Consider the following 21,485-nt stretch of genomic DNA (forward strand, 5'->3'; position numbering starts at 1 on the left):
CTGTCCTTAGCCACAGTACCAAACTAGCTGCTATTCATATAACAATGTACACAAGAGAAACTATATTCATACTGAGAGAGAGCAACTGTAAAAACTAAGTATGAAAATGCAACTGCACTTAAAAGATATGTGTGTGTGTGCATGCATATATGTGTGTGTGTGTGTGTGTGTATATATATATATATATATATATATATATGTATATATGTATATATATATATATATGTGTGTGTGTGTGTGTGTGTGTGTATATGTATGTATGTGTGTGTGTTCATGATATAAAAAAAACACACACACACTCTCGAGGTGCTAAGAAGTGCGGTACTGTGTTCAGAGGGACCTTTTTTTTTTTTTTTTTTTTAAGTCTGCACAGACACCAGGAACACTGGGTTAGTGTGTGTCAGGGTCTTAACGATTGCGGTGTGTGCGTTTGTGTACGTGGAGTTTTGTCTCCTTCAGCTCGGTGGCAGCGTGTGCCTGTGTTCAAGGGGGCGCAGGGTGCGACCTGTGCCCCTGCCCAAACCCCCCTCTCCCCGGTGAGAAGAAGCCAACTAGTAACCAGCACCCGACTTTTACTTGAAAGGAGTGTTTACCTGGCCCGTTGAGTGCCCGTCGTTGTTGTCGTCGTCGTCGTCGTTGTTGCGTTGTCTTCTCTCTAGTGCTAGGCGAACGGCTAGTGCCAGGCTAGCTTATCCACAGGGGCTGTCCGACAACTTGTGTCCATCAATGAGACCCCAGAAACCGCCCTTGGAGGGTCCGGAACTCTCTCTCTCTCTCTCTCTCTCTCTCTCTCTCTCTCTCTCTCTCTCTTCTCTCTCTCTCTTTCTCTCTTTCTCATGCTCTTTCTCTCTCTCCACTTGTGTTGCCATTAAAATGGCTTCTGGAGCCCAGTGGGTGGGGCATTGTATGTGAGAGGAGTGGCATGTCTGGCCAGTGGGCGTGGCTAGAGTGGCTCCTCCCTCCAGCTGTGATGTAACCTGCTCTCCTTCTCAGAATCTTTTTTCACGCAGAGTGGAATTATATTTCTATATTTAAAGAGAATGAAACTATGTAATGCACACCACTTATTTTTGCTAACAAAAAAGAAATCGACGAAGGTAGATCACAAATAATAATGAAACCATAATATTGATGATAATAATATTAATATAAGACAATAATAGAGACTAATAATAATCGATTTAAGTATCGCAATAGACTGTTGACACATAGTTGTGTGTAGTCTTTTGGTTTGTGTGGACGTTTGTGGGGACTGGGAAATAGTGTTTCCTTGGGGAAGGGGGAAAAGAAGGTGTCCTGTTCTGGGTGGGAAATGAGCCCCCCCCCTTCCCCCTCCGTCTCCTCCTTTGCTTCCCTTCTTCATGTGAGTTTATTTTTACAGTTTTACATTATTGCTCCATTTAACAAAAGATTAAATAATAATAATAATAAAAAAAAAAACACGAATGCGACAAAAGCTTTTCACATAAGGAGGACCATCCTTATGTGGAAGACAGAGAAATCAGGAGATGGGAGTTATACCAAGGAAATGATGTCAGTGTTATTGTCTGACAGTGGTCCCCACTGGTCATTTTTCCCGGGTTTGCAAAAAACGAGCAGTAATCACCTCATAGTGTCGATGTCGAATTTTTCAGAGAAGACATGAATGTATTGTCTTTTGGCCACTGACTGGCATACTTAAATCAGCCATATTTATATCAGCAGAACATGGCTTGTTGTGGTCCATTTGATCTTACGCCCGCATGTCTGCTCAACCTAGCTTTCAGAGATTCAGAATGTATCAGTGATGCAGTTGCTGCACCCTGTGACATCACATCCTTGCCCTTGTGTGCCTCTGACATCATTTCCTGCATTAGCTCCGTCTCCTCGCCTGTCCTTTTTACCTTTTCATCTAAAGTTGAGAATAGGAGGGAGGAGAAGGATGATCCTGAAAGTGAGTAGTCAGTAGAATGTGCCTTTCCTGATGGTGCTGAAAACAAGAAATAAATATTAATCCAAGAAAAAAAAGCTTTTACTCTAAAGAAAAAAAAAAGTTTAAAGGGGCAAAAAAGAGCCTTGTCTATATGGATGATGAGTATATATTGAGATATGATATTCTGTATAGTATGTTTGTGTGTGTATGAGAGTATACGAGAGACTGGTGTACCTCTTTATGCCAAGAACACATTGATAAACAGATCATCTTTGAGGTGTCAGGGCCATCCATACTTGTAGGCAGGTGGGCACTTGTATAGCACAACTCGCACAGATGGGCTTCAGCCAATTAGATGCTTGTCTGTGGCCAGAGACAGCCAATCACATGCAAAAGGAACATCAAACTTTGAGAACTCTTCCCTTGAACGTGTTATAGTTGAACGAGCTTAAGAGCTGAACAACAAAGAATATGTGTGTGCGAGACATTGATGTCCACCTACCTTTTTAATATGCAGTCTGAGATTCTAACCCAATTTAACTTTTTGGCAAATTCAGCGAATTAACCCTTGCAGCTCTGTTAGCTGTCTGTCGATGTGTGCGCTTCAATAAACCAATAAATGGTGTACACAATCCTCTCTCTTTATATAGGAGAACAAACAATTCCAGCCAATCAACACCTTGCTTCAGAAGCACGGAAAGGAGAGGGGTGTAATTTGATGAGCTGTTCAGTTCAGATGTAACAAAAAAAAAAACTTAAGCCAGAATCGTGGACTGCATCTTGAAGTAATCTCCAGACATCTCCGAACCCTACACCTCTGTGACCGTGGTGCATTTTAACGATGAATAAAGACAGAATAATGGTTAAATAACGGTTAAATACTGCTTTGATCACAGTATGATGCGCTGAATCGCCTGCCTGATCACGAAAAAAAAACAAAAATGTCCTATTTTAGAAATATATATGTAAAGATTGTTTTGTCGTTGTTTTGTCTTAACACTTATCTGACTTTGGTCTTTCCTTGAGCCTTTTATTTGGTTGTCCTATTTAATTGTTATTTTAATTAAAATATATATGTAAACAAAATCATTTTCTCCTTTTGTGTTTTTTTCTCCCGTAAGATGTACTTATCCTTCAAAGGTGACACCCATATTTTCACTGTCCTTTACGTTGAGTATTGACAGGGCAAAGTAAGAGTTTTAGAATTATATCAAATAGAAGTTGCATACAGCATGCAGTTTCTGAAAGGGCCACTGCATTTATATCTTAAATACTGACACAGATGCTAATTGAATAGCAGACATGGTGCACAGAAATGACCTCGGAGTTAAGGAATAAATATGTATTTATTTTACAAGAATTTACAGTAGATTATGTAACAAAATACAATTTGAAAAATCATGGTAATGATCTCACTTACATATTTTTCCAAATGTTAACTGTAATGAATTGATTAAAATGAAATCAAAAGATCCTTTCTCATCGCGGATAAGTACAATGATTTCAGCAACAGCTTTACCCAAATAAATATAAACAGAAATTCTTTATGTCCGGTGTGCCCAAATAAATATCAGTGTTAACACTGCATCAATTCTATTTACATGTGAAAATATGCCGTGAGCCTCTTAACAAGATTAAGACAATAGAACAAATGGCCTGAACACATGAATCTAATATCTCTTTTGTTTCCTGTCCTATTTGGGTCATTAGCTATACCTTAAATACAGTTCAGTGCATTGTTGTCATTGTTTTCACATCTTTTCCACATAGCACAAGATGCTATCCTGAAAGTGGTGAGGAGTCGAGGGTTATAATTGAGGAAATAAGAGGAGGGAACTTAAGAGCAAAGGGTTATGGGAATTGTATGACATGGAAGCCTCCCTGAGGTCGAGCTCATCTTCTCTGAGGTCCTTTGGCAATTGCTACTGAAGCGCAACTCTGGGGTAGAGCTCGACATCCCGGCTTCATAAAGTCCTACCACATAATATTTGTTCAAACCATTCAGTCAACCTGATCCTAATCAGGCAAATCCCTCCACTCCGCGGCCATCTTGCAACACACTTTGGGCAGTTATCAGGCAGCTATTTTCCTATACAATTGAATTGGGAGGCATAAAGGAAAAGGCAGGATATTTGTGGACACTACTGCCATACTGGCGTTACACACTAACCCCAGGCATGTCTATGGAGGATTCTTTGAGTGCTGTGTCTCCTCATTAGAAGGTCTCTGTCTTAGTTACCACAATTCTTCAGCCAGGACGATCAGCCAATTGGAGATATCACTTGAGTTAAGTGCATAGGGCAGGCAGAAGGAATACAATGGCGGGACTTCAACACTCTGCAGCCGGGATGTCCGCCTCTGCTCTTGGGCTAAGCCCTACTACATGTGCGTCCCATCGTGAGGGGGCGGAGGAGGAGGATCTTGGGGGTCCTCCTCTGGGCTGAGGACGTCGGCCATGGCGAAGGAGTCCTCGGAGCGCGTGCTGACCCGCAGCGGCGCCAGCCGGCGGATCTGGCTGGGCGTCCAGGGCAGCCGCCGCTGAGCACGCTGGGAAGGCGCCACCGACGCGTCCGTCTCCGCCTCGGTCAGCCACGGCGGGGGGCGCATCGAAGGGGGCGTGTCTATCTCAGGCATGAAGGCGGGGTTCTCAATCCCAGCTGAGGAGCAGAGGAATGTTTCAGCGGTTAATCCACAGCTTATTTGATATTGCTCATACCCCGTCATATCTCACATTTTCCCAATAAGTCATTTTAATAGTTCTTAAAGAAGTTGGTTTGACTTGGCTTGTAAAGTTTGATCGAGGAGTGTAGGCCACGTCTCACCAAAATGATAATACTTTAACATAATACGGAGCTAATACTACCCAGATAAATGGGCATCTTCATTGTTGTTTTTTTTCTATGAATAAGTTAATTAAATATTTTTTCAGACAAGCAGTTGTCTCTCCCTGTACTGCCCATCATAGCAATTGCCCATCACATGCTGTACTATCTGACTGTGTCTGGCATGTAATTGTGATCGAGCATTCGTATGTATGTGTCTGTGCAGGTGATCTTACTTCCCACAGTGTAGGGTGGTGCCCTGAAGGAGTATCCACCTGCTGTGGCCCCCTCGCCTCCTGATGCACTGTCCCCTTCTGAGACCGAGAACTCGAAATCTGCTCCACAGAAACAAGAGGCATCACAACAAATACTGTATAACAACAACTAGAAAAGCACTCAGAGAGCGCAAACCTCGGCCAAGCGAACACATAATACCGCCTCCTGCATCCAGGCGGTGATACGGATCATTCCCAAAAACATCACCTCCTTGGCGCAGGTAAATATATTATAACAAATATGGTGAAGATGGCTGGCTTTATAGAGTGATGAGCCTGATCGCTAGCTGGAAAAACAAACTAGAAACGGAAGGTGAGCCTCACCTTCATCGCCATAGGGATGGTTTTTGCTTCTGTCTGTGGGGTTGCCATTGGCCATCTGCAGAGAGATCACAGAGATCACTTTGGTCAACTGTTGTTGTTTTTTAAATGAGCTATACACATACATTGACATTGACATCACTGTAGCAGAAATGTTTGTTTGGTATGGACCCAAAAGGACAGAATATATTTGACTGGGAAGATTCATCTAAAGTTCTGTGTTCTTAGCACAATGTTTTTTTTTATTCCATACAGTACCATAAAGCAAAATAGATAAACTACTAATTGACTAAAATAATACAAAAATAGAATGAACCGTAGGCTACAGTTTAAGATACAATATACTGAATGTGTGAAGTGAGTGAATGACAGAGGTTCCTCGTTGACCTCTGACCTTTTGCTGTCGGTCCTTCTGAGGGTGCTTGGTGATGATCTTGCCCGGCGTGACGCCCATCTTAGCCGACTTGAAGGACTCCAGCCGACTCCTCATGGTCCTCTGGAAGATCTCCTGGACCTCGTCCTCGCTCTGGTTGATGCTGAAGTTGCTCCTGCTGTACTTGTGACGGTGCTAATGGAACCGCGGAGGGAAAAAAGACAAGAGAGCAAAGCAGAGAGTTGTTTCACTCTAGCATGTCACTAAAGCCTACTGGCATTATAGTGTTGAAATATGGATCAAGAGTCCATAGCTTTAAGTTGTGTATGATCATTAATAGGAAAGAGCATTTAATTGCACCATGTGAAAAGTTGACATAGGTAGTTTTTCAATAAACATCGCACCAAAACCCTCTGATGCTCTGGCAAAGTAATACACAGTCAGGATCTGTGTGCTAGAGAAGAGTCTGGTTTCAAAACGCTATCCACCATTTTAATGAATTTTCATAAATATTTTTTTTTTCCCTCAGTAATTTCAGTAGAAATGTTTTTGGATATTTCTACAGTATTTGATTTGTCTTTACTCAATCAAAACAACACAAGTGCTATTTGATTGATATTTACTGGAATTCACAATTAAATAGCATGACTTTTTAATGTTTTTAAAATTGATATAGCATTTTGGAATCAAACTCTTCTCTATTGTTTGTTTGTTTGTGTGTTATTGTTTGTTTGTTTGTTTGTTTGTATGTATGTTGTCCGTACATGTTTCCTGCTCCTGTACAGGTGCTCCTGAAGCAGGTCGTGGGCGTCTCCCTCCCCTAAGCCTGTCATGTCCTGCTCGTGAATGTCCAGAGACACAGAGGGTACGGTGTCCCGTCTGAAAGAACCAGAAGCAAAGCTCAGTAACAAACATACAGTACACACATACACACACTGGCAACCACCTTAGGTTCCTTTATGAGATAACACAACATGACATAACATATTTGTCACTTTTATTCAATCATACTGTAGTTTATGCATATCATGAACATAACATGAGCTGAAACGTTAATATTAAGTGCATGAAATACAAAATACAAACAACAAATGTCAAACTCAAAATGTAACAGAGAGCTCTTATCCACTGGGGATCCCAGGTGATTATGAGGGGGGGTTACAACACTGAGTGTGCCTCATGTTGAACTTGGCATTATGAGGGCAGCAGTGAAACTGTCTCTGCTGTTGTAGTCGGACATTTGTGATTAGTCCCACAACCCCCTGGGACTTCTGAAGTAGTATGAAGTGCAGAATGAAGTAGTTTAGAGTAACACTACTCCTACTACCCATACTGTAGTGCACTCTATACTCACAAGATGGAAGACATGGGTACATGCTCCGTGTCCACCATGATGTCTGGCATAACGTCTTCGATGTCTGCGCCAAATTTCTTTCTGAAGTCCACCTGGGCGTCCTCGTCGCCCCGCACAAACGCAAGAGAGCCCCTGCGCTCACCCTGTGACCAGCAGGGGGAGCTATTATCAATTACCTCACAGAGATGATTCCACTGAAAAAAAAAAAAATCTAACCGAGTAAGACAAATTCTTCTTAAGGTAAGTGTGTTTTCTCACCTCTGTGACGTAGTTCATGGCGTCCTCCAGATTGAGCTTGTGAAAAATGCCAAACAGGTAGTCCCTCGTCTTCCTCTGTTTGGGTTTCATCAGAAACCAACTGATGTACTTCTCCTCGAAGCGCTTCCACCTGATGGAGACAAAAACATTTTACCTTTGCAGCAACTGAATGGTTTTCCCAGAACCATTGACAGAATTATTTACATTACAAATGCACAACTGAATCCCTTAACATGAACAATCAATCACCCCAATCATATTCATCTCTTTCTCTAGGAATCTATCCTATGGAATTCCTAAAGGGACAGTGCATTTGTTTGTGTGGAAGGGACATGTGGTGTTTTTTGTCCTTTTAGGGGTTCCATAGCCTACTATGTACAGTAAAACAACAAACCTACCCTCTGGTCCACCAGTTGTCTCCGATCCGACCACAGATGTCCTCCACTGCAGACAGGATGTGATCAAAAGCCTGCATGGGAGGTCACAAAGAGGGTGAGTGAGAGAGTAAAGCCTAGCCTGGTCCTGACCATCCCATAATACTACCATTTCATTTCGTATTATGGTCTGGAACTTTGCTCTGAAGCGCTTGCAGGAAGCGGGAAGTAACGCCCAGTTCTGGTTTGAATTGATTGGACAGCTCTCACCCAATCGGCGATAGTTACTCATAACAACATAGCGCAGGCGTTTAACGTCATCGTCACGAGCGCCCTCCCCTTTTCGCCCCCCACCAACCCGTCTCTTCGTTTATTGGCTGCTTTCTGGAGGGGGGGCGTTCTGTTACAATTCTACCGAGCAGAATGCTCCACAGAGGAGCACGGCCAGACACGTAGTGGAGGCAATCCTTGGCCGGAAGTACGTGGATGGCTCGCGAGGCTAAGTAAAGCCTACCTTACACTGACAAGATTTGGGAAAGATTCTTGAAAGATTGTAGTCTTTTAACTAATGCCCCTCATTCAAGCGTTTACTCAAAAGACTACAATATTTCAAGAATCTTTCCCAAATCTTGGCAGTGTAAGGTAGGCTTAAAGGAGAGTACTTTCAAATATTTCTTTGTCTCGCCTAGAGATCTTTCTCAGATCATGAGAGTGACAGAAAGTTTTGTGCAGTGTGGAGCTTCCTTGTCTGTATTTGAAATAACATATATCAACCAGATCATGGCTTGTTTGTGGCATGTATACTGTATGTGTGTTTTGAGTCGTTGGGTTTCCATGTGTTGTGGATCTCTTGGTGTTTTGAGCCCCCAACGTTGTCTTCAAGGCAGGGCTGCCTGGAAGGTGCTAGGGTTAGGCATGGGTTAAGGTTAAGGTTAGGGTTAGGGGTGGGATTACGTGTCAACAGTGGCAGCGCTGCCTGGAAAACGACGTTAGGGGCTCAAAACACCATCGAGCATGTTGTGGATTCACTCTATATCGATTGTACACATTTTCTCATTCTGTGTAAGACATACATTAAGACAAGCAGACTCACTCTGTTGTTGACTTTCTCCACCAGCTTGAGATCAGAGTGTTCCGCTCTCTTGACCTTCAGCCACTGCACCAAGGGCTTCATGGTGATTCCCTGACCGACAGGAGTCAATCACACTCATCAGACTCAACATCAGTACAGAGATCAGACTTCTATACATATATACTGAGTGACTACAGCTATAATACGATACGAGTCCACGTGCAACATTACAATCAAGTGGTGTGTGTACATTTGCAGTGTGGCCACAGTTTTACTTGCACATAAATTATTCTGTGATCTAGATTTTGTTTTACTTCTTTAACTAATCAGCGAAAATCAGTAGGCTAATAGCCTCAGAATGCATCTGAAATGGAAGGTATATGATATATATAATGTCAGAAATTGATGCCCAACATGCAGGTCACATACTGTAAGTGTCCTTGACACCATGGTGGCGTTACTGCACATCCGCACCCATTGAGCACTGAATGGAGGGGTTGATGTGTTTACTTCTCAACCATTTTTTGGCAGTATTGTATAATGCTAACCCTATATGCCTCAGGCTTAGCAACCTTTTGTTCAGTATTGCTACCCCCCCCCCCCCCCCCCCCCCCAAAAAAAAAAGGGGAGGGGGGGTAAAATTAGATTAAAATGTATTATGCCTTTATTGTCTATATTGTGAGAGAACAGGAGAGGAGGAGAGGACAGGAAGTGAGCATCTTTTACCAGTAGCCTATTGCTAACCCTATGCCTGGGGCCAGTGTAAGGCCTCACCTGTAAGATCACAGTGAAGTAGATGACTATGAGCGTGGTGCTGATCATGAGGTTCTTCTCCGGGATCTTGTCCCCATCGAGCATCACAGCGAGGCCGTAGGCCACCGCCCCTCGCAGGCCACCGTACGCCATCACCACCTGGTCGATGAGCTCGATGGGCACCAGGCGATTCTTGTTCAGGATCCACGTCAGGAAGAAGACACCTTTGGGACGAGAAACACACAGGACACGTGCGTGGTCAATACACAGATGCAGGTTATCACACACACACAAACACACACACACACACACACATAACACACACACAAACACACACACACACACACACACACACACACACACACACCCACACACACACTTTGTTTCATACAACACATATACATTTCTCATCATCACATGTTGTTTCTGCTCACCCATGAATCTGTACAAGAGAATGAAAAAGATGGTGAGCAGGATGAAGCCAGTGTTCCAAACCCAGATGGCTTTATCGATGGCCGTGATGCCAAGAAAGACGAAGATAATGGTCTCGGAGCCGTTGGCAATCACCTTCATCACGTAGCGCACTGTGATCACGGACCTCTCGTCCATGTTGGCATTGATGTACTTCTGACAGCACACCCCACAGAATGTTATCCTGCAATTAAAGAGTTCCGCTATTGGTTACTAGAATGTTATCCTGCAATCACAGAGTTCTGCTATCAGTTACTAGAATGTTATCCTGCAATCACAGAGTTCTGCTATCGGTTACTAGAATGTTATCCTGCAATCACAGAGTTCTGCTATCAGTTACTAGAATGTTATCCTGCAATCACAGAGAAAGTTATCGGCTACAAGAATGTCTTGTCAATCACAGAGTTCCGCCATCAGTCAAATCAAAGATCTGCTTTAACCCTCTCTGCTAGAATGCTATCCTGTAATCATAGAGTTTTTCCATTGGTCACTAGGTCTGGATCCTCTAAAGTGGCTTGAGAAATGATTACTGACAAAGGTCACACATTATAGAAAATGACCTGGCTCTGAATGACATTGTTTGTGTGTGTGTGTGTGTGTGTGTGTGTGTGAGAGAGTGTGTGTGTGAGTGAGAGAGAGAGAGAGAGAGTGTGTGTGTGTATGTGTTCCCCTTACGCAAGGATGGCTGAGAGGGAGAGCATCTCTGCGGTCAGGTAGGACAGGTATCCCAGCACGAAGATGAAGCCGGCCTCAATGATCTGGATGTTCTTGGTGAACCTGGTGATTAGCGAGAGCAGGATGGCAAACACCACACCCACCAGGGCCCCTCCAAAGGCCACCACGAAGAACGAGACTGAGGGCCGGAGAGAAAAGGAGAGGAGGAGGAAACGTTGTGTCAAATTAGACAGAATGAGGTAACTTGATCAGTTTTTTGCATATATATATTTTGGGCTTTTTATGTCCTTAATGATAGGACAGTGGAGAATGACAAGAAGCGAATGGGAAAGAGAGCAAGGATGGGATCCGGAAAGGACCACAGGGCAGGAATCGAACCGGGGGCGCCGGTACACAGCCAGTTGCACAGCCAGTTGCACCACAGCTGGGGCCAACTTGATCAGGTCAGTTAAATTTGAAATTCAAAAAATAAATAATGAAATCATTATAATAATATGATATAAAATATTCATAGCGCTTTTTAAGACACTTTACAGTTAACTCTTTTTTTTTTTTTTTGGATTTAGAATGAAATACTGTGACAGCAAATGTAAGACTCTCATGTTCTTACTTATGCCTCTGATGATTTCCACAGCGTCAATATTTTCCCCTCCCAGTGACACGAAGCCATCAAAAACGTTGTAGAGCACCTATACAGGAACAAAAAATCAGATCCATATATTTGTTCCAGCCTCATATCACTACATGAGGAACATTATCAGTCACGGACTCACGGTGTTCCTCGGTAAATATTTACCAAACGTCGGAAGATCAAATGGGAACTTTGTTAATCCTCTGACCACAGATCAGTTTAACTTTGTAAATATTTTCAATAGGGTACAGTACAGATAATCTTTGTGTCAATGTATTCACTCTGTTCTAGAAAGAGAGAGAGTGTGTGTGTGTGTGTGTGTGTGTGTGTGTGTGTGTGTGTGTGTGTGTGTGTGTGTGTGTGTGTGTGTGTGTGTGTGTGTGGTGTGTGTGTGTGTGTGGTGTGTGTGTGTGTGTGTGTGTGTGTGTGTGTGTGTGTGTGTGTGTGTGTGTGGTGTGTGTGTGTGTGTGTGTGTGTGTGTGTGTGTGTGTGTGTGTGTGTGTGTGTGTGTGCGCGTGTGTGTGTATGTGTGTGGGTGTGATGAACCTTGCAGAAAACTGACCACTGTGACACCGTCGTTGAGGAGTGACTCTCCGAAGACCAAGATGAAGAGGACCTCGTTGACATGCACCTCCTCAAACACAGCGATCACAGCCACAGGGTCCACAGCGACGATCAGGCTCCCAAAGAGCAGGAACTCCAACAGGCCGATGTTGAGCTCACCTGCAGAAGAACCAAGGTCGTGACCTCTCACCTCAGAAGGCTGCTTTTGTTAATCTTCTACCTCAATGTTTTACCACATTTCTGGGGGGAAGGGTTGGGGTCCGGCTTCAACGTTTGGTGTCCAATCAATCATGATTAGGTGGGCTTTAGTTATATCAACTGTGGTTCTGCTAATTTTGAACCAAACTATAAGCATTCTTTTATGTGCTTTAATACAATTATGTTGCATAACACAGTACTCATGTTTGGGTGTGTTTTGTCATTTCATTTTGTCCCTGGACATTTCCAAAATAAACTGTCTTTACACTTCAATCTTCAATCACTTCAAAGTTTTAATAGCCTAGCTAAAACTTGCAAAAAGGATTGAAGTGTGCAGACACTTATTTTGGAGATTTTCTGTTTTAGTTTGTCTGGTACCTTCTTTGTCGCGAGTGCAGTGTAACTCCTTCATAATTGTCCCTGGACATTTAAAACTCCCTTGACCTTTGACCTTCCAGGACACTCACCCATGGCGCCCCCTAGGTAGCAGCCCCACAGAGAGAGCCCCACGGCGGCCGCGTTCCAGCACGTTCCGATGATGGCGAAGACGAGGATGGCGCCCAGGTTGCTGAAGAAGAGCTTGTTGGGCATGAAGTAGCCGGCGTCCAGGATGATCTGGGGCAGCAGGTAGAAGAAGAAGACGGTGGGCGTCAGCGTGAAGGTCTGGACGTTGTTTGCGCCCCACACGATCCCACCCAGGATGAAGCCGATGAGAATGAGCAGACCGCTCTCGGGGAACACGCTGGTCACATGGTGGTTCAGCTCAAACACTGCAGGTGAGAGAGAAACACAGAGAGTGAGAGAGATAGAGAGATAGAGAGAGAGAGAGAGAGAGAGAGAACAAGAAAGAGTGAGAAAAGGGGGATCACGGTCATCTCATTTAAAGGTCTTTCAATATATCATTCCTTTCTCCCATGTTTAAGTCTGATACATCATAATGGGAATAAATTGACAGAGGCAGCGGTGGCCTTGGAGAGCCAAAGGTTGTCTAGCGACCCGTAGGTTTGTGCTTACAGAAAGGTCCTCTGAATGTCCCTCAAGTGGCACAATTTCATGAAACATAGCTCATCTGGGTACATTTGGGTTCATATGGGGAAGCCACGTGGACATTAAATCAAACTCATTTCCGCAGTAGTTTGTCTTACAACGCTGTTTATTTTTCCACTCTCTTTGCTAAGGTCACGTCAACCATTACAGAAGAAATCTTAATCTCCGCTTTGAGGTGATATTTTGTTTATTTAGGTTTGGTATGGTTTGTGAATGATTGACACCTCCAGTGTGAAATATAGTCTCTACAGCCAGACTTCTATGGTGGTGTTAACTTTATATTTTTCTTTTGGTGCATTATTAACCTTTGAGGAGTTATAAAGGGCTGGGCAAGGGAAACAAAGGGATTTGTTTTTGTTTGATTTCAAGAGTCTTCTGAAGTTATATGTTTAGAAAAAGGGTAAGTCAGGTGATTTAACAAGATGATGTCCTGAAATGGGAATTCTTTGCTGACTAATATTTGATATATTTTTTCTCTTTCTCCTCAAAGAGACCAGAACTTGCAATGTCTTACACTGACCTTTTTGATGTTGGTACAGAAATATATATGAAGATAAGGAGACAACAGAGGAAATGGAAGAAGAAAATACGGAAAATAAGGAAAACAAAATCATATTAATACCATATTACTTGCCCCCGTCAGTGATGCGCGGGTACGTGTCTGAACGCCCCGCCCCGCCCCGCCCCGCCGTTTACAACTAACCCGACCGCAACTCGGACCGCAAAAAAAAATTATTGAAATACAGGACCCGACCCGCTTCCCGACCCGCTTATTGTAAAAAGTAGCCTAGTCTAACTTAGTCGTAGGGTCATTGAGCTATGCAAAATTGGTATCTCATATGCATGTAAAACAATAATATAGCCTATATTGCCTAATTATATATAGCCTATAATTGCTCAGAATTTGGGAAACATGCATTTAGTCTACCTTTTTTTTGTTCCGTGTCAGCATTCATCCAAAAATGTGGCTGTTTGACTCAACATTGAACATAATTAGCCTAGGATTTTCCTATACAAATTCTGTTTCAGCCGTTCCTCACATGAATGCCTTGAAGCTCTCCCAAGCATGAAATGCAGGCATAGAATATTATTAAGAAACTCTTTATTAACGTCTTCATCAATGGACCAAAAGTCCATTGCTCCGCGATTATAAAATGCAGCGAGATGAAACCTTTATTGCACGACGTGGGGAAGAGCAGACGTGGGGCTTTCCAACGAGCCACTAGGCCTATAAGTTGCGCAAGGACGCACATATTGCATGCTCATACCAATTGTAGGCTATATGCCTTGATGACATTAAATTAAGAAATATTTCCTGATTTGGGAAACTTTTAGTTTATTTTTCTTTCCATAATACCATTCGATCTTGCTGGAAATTATCAGACTTGAGAAACACGCATTGCATCGGCAACTTCGCTGCTCAGTAGACGATTCTGCCACTTTCTGTAGAGGCCAGCAGTTCGAGATAAAAGCTGCAGATCATAGACAGAGAAAGCATATGCTCTGAGAACAGAACACAACTGCATGTCAAGTGTAGCCGAGGGTCTGTCTACGCAGAAACAACAAGTGCATTTCTACATGTTCGTGACAAAATGTGGGGGATAGAATCGCGTTTCAGTGGGAATGCTGCAACTTATGTCTTTTTCTTCTAAAGACAATTATGTACGATATAAATGACAATTTATTTTTTTTACCGACCCGACCAAACATGACCCGCATATCATTAAAAATATTTTTTCTTGACCCATAACCGCGGGTGACCGCGGGTGACCGCGGTCGCCCGCTCGATTTGGATCAGCCCGCGCATCACTGGCCCCCGTATATTAACCTCATAGCTGAATAAATTTCGGCTAATAGTTTGGAAATTATGGTACAATCCCACTTCTGTCCCGATTTACATCTATTAAACCAAGCCTCTTAAAATGTACATATTCCCCTGAGGCATGACGCCACGATGGCAGCTTTTGTGTTAAACACATCCAGACCATCGCAAAGTACAACCAAGTCCTAGGCTCAGATAAAAAAAAAGAAAAGAAAAAGAAAATGACACATCTCCCGCCAGAACACCAACATCTGAGCCATCTTCTGACGTCGCACAAATAAGGTGCTGTGAGCCACATGCTGCTTCAGCTGGTTTTATCTGTGGAATGTCTCGTCAAAACAGTCGAGTGACCCTCTGATAGCATGCTGTGAATCACTGCTAGTACTTGTCAACTTCTGTCTGCAGCCTCTGCAACCATTCTGCAACCTTTCTGCAACCTTTCAGCAACTACTGGCAACCTCCCCAGCCCCAGTGCTGGGTCCAACCTTCAGACAATCTCCCCACTCCTCCCTGTGTTTGGCTCAAAACCTGTATCTCTATTCACATGACCTGAGAAGTCATGATGATTCAGAATGATTTAATTCATGTAGTCAGTCAGTAATCTCACCCAACGAGTTGAACTAGTGGTAGTGGTAGTGGAATTATAGTTCTGAAGCCCTATTCTACAGGAGATTCATGTGAGAAAGAAGTGCTAAGATCAGGGGCCGCGTGTCCCAGATTCGTTAAGAAGCTCTTACGTGCTAAGAACTTCTTAGGAGTGTTCTTAGAACGTTCTTAGAGCGCTCCTAAGAAGTTCTTAGCACTTAAGAGCTTCTTAACGAATCTGGGAAACCCGGCCCAGGCCTCATGTTTCAGTAATCAGTCATGACATCGTTTTAAAAGACCATCGGTTGTTTTCGCAGGTAACACCAACATCTACAGAATTAATCTTAACATACATACAGACATACAAGAACAAAAATAACAGCTATTTTTCATTTTCAATAGAAGCGGAGCGATGACACATATTCACACTCTATTATTCCTTTGGCATGATTGTATAATGTCTATCCACATACACCAGCAGATGTTCCTTTGATGTTAAGACTGGCGATACCCACCCAGCTTGCACATCCCTGCCACAAAGATCCACAGCACCACCACGTAGGGCTCCTGCACGTGGTGCCACTTGAATGTGACTATGGCCACCTCAGATATGTTGTGAGGCGGATGTCCAGACTCGTGAACGTCAGAGCGGAGATGCCCGGCCTCCTCCTCCTCCTGTGCTGCGCGTCCAGGCGATACAGCGAGCGCCCTGGAAGCGTTCTCCGGGTGATGCGTTGAGTCATGGTGCCCAGTTTCGTACAGAAGGTGCTCGCTGGATGCCCCAGAACTGCCCACGGCTTGCACTATGAGTGTCAGGCATATAAGCCTAGCCACCCCCAACAGGACGGAGTGGGCAACATGCATGGTGAGGTCTCAGAGGAAAAATAAAGGAAAGAAGCGATGGGTATATATATATATATAAGTTCTTCCACAGAAACTTTTAGAAGTCTTCAGCTATGGTGCGACACAGCATCCAGTGTCAAGTCCCAAATAGAAAGTGTTCCAGCACAATGAAAAATAAAAATGTAAATGTTAGTTCCAGTGCTGCTGTCCTAAGGTCAGGGCAACTCTGAGTCTGATTCAGCCGCGATGTTGGTATGATGTGGCTCCAGGTAAAGCTCTGAAAAAAAGTTTCAGGAGGTTCCGACCGAAGTGGCCGAACAAGATGTCCTAATATTGTCACAGCTCTACTCTGTCTGACTTTCTCCCTCCTTCCCTCTCTCTCCCTCTCTCTCTCTCTCTCTCCCTCTCTCTCTCCCCCTCTCTCCTCTCTCTCTCTGTGTGGTAAGGTGGAGGCACTGAGGCGGTGAGTGCAGAGGTCCTCTAAGTGAGAAAGTCAGCCTTTTTATAGAGCACCTGCCTCCATACAGGGAGGGGCCCAGGGACACCCACCCAGCCGCCCTTTAAAAACCTAAGACCTCCGCCATCCCATGACAGAAGGACAGCGACCCTGACGCCTGCCCAGTGAAACCAGCTTTGGTCGCGTCTCTGTCTGTCCTGCGTAAGGCTAAAGGCTAAAAGATAAAGCTGAGGCTGAGAGGTCCTCTCTTCGCTCATAACAAAAGCTGTGCTGCTCCAAGTGATACATTAAAAAAAAAAAAAAAAAAGCCAGCGGTGGATATTTTTGGAGCAATGTTGTGAGAGCCAATTACCTTTAACTGGTCACTGTGCTGAGTGGTCAACTTCCTGGAAGAGTCAGCAGCATAAGCTCCAATTCTCTGAGACCTGAGTTCAAGGGCCCACTTCTATAAACCGTACCATAATATTCAATGTCATTATACTTCAATATACAGTATATCATTCTACACACAGGGTCGTGTTCAAGGAGGCCAGGTTAGCAAAGTCCAGGACAGGTGGACGTTGATATTCTTAGAATGCACAGTCACGACTGACCTTGCTTATACATTTTTGAATGTAGCAGAAGTGATTGAATAGATGCATACTGACACGCTTGGACTTGGACTCTCTGAGAATTCGGCGCAGAGGTGTCTCTTAATGATTGACCGGTTCATTTCACAACATCCGTTAAAAGATTTTGAGTCGCGGATAAGTGAAGGATTCACACAACCTCACTCATTTCCAACGGTCTGTGTCGACCCTGGAGACGATTCCACAGTGGGTGTAAGTTCAGGGGTCGCACGGGAGGAAGAGGATTCTTACTACTGGGAAAGGGTAATGAGTGAGTAACCAGCTCACCTCAAGTACTGCCATCCAAAATAATTAATATATTTCAGAACTTTGTGGTGCAATGTAACATTCAAACGAGTCATAATCTGTGACTTTAGATTTCTTTTTTTTTGTTAAGACATAGCCTACACTCCTCAATCAAGCTTTACAAGTCAAGCCAACTCTTTTAAGAAGTGAAATAGCCCCTTGAGACCAAAGAGCCCCTGCTTTCGAGACACATACCAGTGACGAAGCACTTATTTGAGTCATAATCTGTGTCTTGATCTGTGTTGTCAGCATTTGTCTGACTCTTAAGGCTGTTATTCTACTAGAGGAAAAGATGATCCAGTGTACACTTGGAGGTTCATTAGAATGAAAATGTGTTCTGTCACAGGAAGTCAAACTCCAACATGTACTGGACTGGACATCTCCCTCCTTTGGAAACTGCAGGAGGTTCCTCACTCAATCTGTCATCCGTGTCACCACGCTGGATTTTCTTTTCCATCACAAGTCCTTGTACACAAACCTTCTTGCCTTCAGTTCACTCACTCTGCAGAGGCTTTTTTTTTTATCTTCTTAGGTACTTGTTTCAGCCCTGTAGAAGTTCTCAAAAATTGTAGTGGAGACACGCTCAAATGGCCAAGACCCTGTGGAACTGGGAACAATTGATTTAGAGATGTTGGCATACTTGACATGCTGTCACTCATATGTTCCCTGCATGGACTTGACCTCAGAGGGAAGCGATGAGTACTGGACCCAGCCAGAGATATGAACCATACCTCCAAAGAAGTGTGAGAGAAATACTAAAAGTACAAACTCGGAGCACAAAAGGGACTAACGTTTCGATGCTTCATGCATCTTTCTCAGTGTCCCAGATGTAATGCTGCAGAAGCGCGGTGGATCTGCTCCTTTGTGAAGTGTGAGAGAAATGAGACATGAGACATGTTGAAGGTTGGTAGGTGCCCGGTAACCAGAATCTAGAGCTTCCCCTGCAGGTACTCACCAATGGTGCAATGCTCTTCTGAGGTCCATATCATTGGACTTGGTCATTACAAGACCAATAGCTGAGAAACAAAAACATCTCAAAGACACCTCAGGATTTGTTGATACACTCAGGACCTGCATTCTCCTCCCAGCATCATTCATCATAAAATATAATTTATTGACCTATGTTCTTCATCATAAAAGAAAGCCGCACAGGCTTAAACTATTCATCATGAAGGAAGAGAGAATTATAGGCCTAAATGATTCGTTTCATCATGAAAGAGAGACGTACACTGTAGGCCTAGATTATTCATCATGAAAGAGAGACTTATAGTCTTAAATTATTCATCATGAAAGAGGGCCTTATAGGCTTCTGATTGTTGTACTCTGGTAACACAAGGCACTTGATCAACAGGTTGTTTTAAGTGGCTAAGAGCCCAGGACTTTGTGCCAAGCAATAGGTACAATGAGGTGATTGATGTTTTTTAAAAGATGGCGCAAACTGAGTTTGTGTGTTTGCTGTAAGTGTGATTGTGTGTATGTATGTACGTATGTGTGTTTGAATTAACCCTTAATCTTCCCATGTCACAGAGACCATTCAGTTAATAAGAGTCTATGATTTAGCCATATTTGGTACAATGAGCCATTTTGGTCATGACTCATACCCATAGCTGTTCATATATGGAAAAAAGGTTTAGAAGAAGATATGAAAAGCCTTTAACTAAACATTATATGATAAATAATATTTTAATAATAATAATTTTTTTAGGCCCATGTGTTAAAAACACATGGGCCTACGCCTTAAGCCGAATATGGCAACAACATGTAGGACCATGTCATAAGTCGCCTACTATATGCGATTCTTACGAAAAAGATCCTTTATCCTCTCTACTCTCTCTGACCTCACCAGAGAGCGCAGTCTGTGTTTGGATGGAGAGCTTCAGTCATGGTTGGTGACTCTACCCCCCCCCCAGGTACAGGGTAATCACCTGAGTCACCGACACGTTCGGCAGCAGTGTCCGTCCTTCAGGGAGCACCAGTCCTGAAACTTGTTTAATATAGCTCCACATTAACCCGCCAGCTTACATCACTTTCACACCTTAGCGCCTATGGGCGTCGGGACTATTTGTCTGGCTTCCGCTGATGCAAGCTCTGGGTCAGACCTCCACATGTGCGCACAAACCAGCAGTCACACTTCAGTTCACGTTAATGGCAGCGCGAGCCAATGGTGCCAGATTATTGTTGTTTGAATAAGGATTATCGACAGTTTTTTTTTAACACTTTAGTTTGAGGTTGTATCTAATGGACTGTGAAATGTTAAGTATACAGTAGAGTCACTCTCACTCAGGCCCATTCTCAACCTCTCTCCTCGATCCTCGATGCTTAGTCCTCCAGGCTCGTTCCCACTGATCTATAACTAGCACTGGATAGATTATCCCATTGCTGCCGTCCCATCATTCTTTATCTAGATCAGTGGGAACGAGGACAGAGGAAGGAAGGGAGGATATATAAAAAGACGAATGAGAGGCACCCATTGATAGTCTACAGAAGGGAAGGAAGAATATGTGGGTGTCAGAGTAGGAAGGGGTTTATATCCACCATTTTCATAACTTTTATTATTTTGCTTTCCAAGTAATTTCAGTGTAACTGTAATAGAGTTTTTGTTATTTGATTTGTCTTTCCTCAATCAAAAACAACCCAACTGCACTTTTATTGACATTACCTGAACTACTGTATACAATTAAATAACATGGCTTATTAGTGTTTTTAAAAATAGATGTATAGCATTTTTGAAAAGAGCTCTTCATATATTTGTCTGAATGTCCCTGAGTCCCTCTCCTGTGTTGAATATTATATTAAAAGTGAAGTTCATTAAATTAACATTAATTTGCGCTTTTCAGTGTTATGCTTTGCATTGTGCATTGAGTGCCATTTGATTAGATTAGAGCCCATACTTTCTGGCTTTGTTTGTGAAAATATCCTTAGCACTTCATGTACCACTCAATGAAATAAGTCTGCTGAATATAACATTACAAATACTAAAAAAAACAAAAAACATAATTAGATGTTAGCACAACACATTTGATACATGTTAGGTGAAGCATCACGAGATGACAAGTGTGATACATACTGTATCTGTTTACAGAGAGACAAACTTCCACTCAAGGAATGAACTGTCATCTATTTGAGTTTGGATAGAATTTCCTCTCCAGGAAAGTTTCCAGTAATAGTTTTGCACAAGTAACAGACCACACCTTGTCATCTTATTAATGACATTTGTTCTGAAAAATGTTCATTGTTCACAATCTTCACTTCCTCTGACAATATTGCTCATTCATTATGACAATGACACCCTCACACAATGAAACTGTGTCTTAATATAACATTGCCAAGTCATCTTGCAAAGACTCTCAAACTTAAAGTAAAATGTGGTGAGGAATTGGTTTGATGCAAATAGATTTGTAGTGACATTTAATTTTTTTTCTGACCATACAACTGAGCATGATATTATTAGGGACAGGTAGGATTGTTTCCATTTTAAAGAGATGTTGTATTATCATGGTGATACACGTATCATATTATTATTTTTAGTCATTATTTGTGATTAAATGTGACACAAATCGTCTCTACAAGGCCTTCTCTATCAGATTCACTTGTACTGCAATTGGTCCGTAGAGGAAATGTAGCCCTCTATAAAGCAACCTATTTAGCTGAGGAAGCATAGACATGAATACATAGATACTGTATTGCTCATTAAGTTTTATTAAGGAATACGTCAACATGGCCATATTCATATCTATGTGAGGGAGACTAAAGTAGAAAACAGT

General features: G+C 42.9%; 1 protein-coding gene across 2 annotated transcripts in view; it reads right to left on the minus strand.

Moving 5' to 3' along the window:
• Positions 1–3,239: 3,239 nt before the first annotated feature.
• LOC134073046 (sodium/hydrogen exchanger 3-like) overlaps positions 3,240–21,485 on the minus strand; it is a 19,270-nt gene continuing 1,024 nt past the window's right edge. Inside the window, exons 1-16 of one of the 2 annotated variants that reach the window (XM_062529992.1) lie at positions 16,023–16,799; positions 12,521–12,823; positions 11,854–12,014; positions 11,271–11,349; positions 10,661–10,838; positions 9,949–10,169; positions 9,536–9,738; positions 8,783–8,872; positions 7,714–7,784; positions 7,316–7,445; positions 7,058–7,200; positions 6,468–6,582; positions 5,725–5,898; positions 5,334–5,388; positions 4,971–5,069; positions 3,240–4,569 (exon numbers count right to left, since the gene is read on the minus strand). In XM_062529992.1, coding sequence (XP_062385976.1) covers positions 4,292–4,569; positions 4,971–5,069; positions 5,334–5,388; positions 5,725–5,898; positions 6,468–6,582; positions 7,058–7,200; positions 7,316–7,445; positions 7,714–7,784; positions 8,783–8,872; positions 9,536–9,738; positions 9,949–10,169; positions 10,661–10,838; positions 11,271–11,349; positions 11,854–12,014; positions 12,521–12,823; positions 16,023–16,371 — 2,649 coding nt within the window. In that variant the 5' untranslated portion in view covers positions 16,372–16,799 and the 3' untranslated portion in view covers positions 3,240–4,291. Of the gene's footprint in view, positions 4,570–4,970; positions 5,070–5,333; positions 5,389–5,724; positions 5,899–6,467; positions 6,583–7,057; positions 7,201–7,315; positions 7,446–7,713; positions 7,785–8,782; positions 8,873–9,535; positions 9,739–9,948; positions 10,170–10,660; positions 10,839–11,270; positions 11,350–11,853; positions 12,015–12,520; positions 12,824–16,022; positions 16,800–21,485 lie in introns of those variants that run through there. The other variant, XM_062529993.1, reaches the window with a different exon arrangement.

The sequence above is a fragment of the Sardina pilchardus genome, chromosome 24 (genome assembly GCF_963854185.1).
Source record: "Sardina pilchardus chromosome 24, fSarPil1.1, whole genome shotgun sequence".
NCBI lineage: Eukaryota > Metazoa > Chordata > Actinopteri > Clupeiformes > Clupeidae > Sardina > Sardina pilchardus.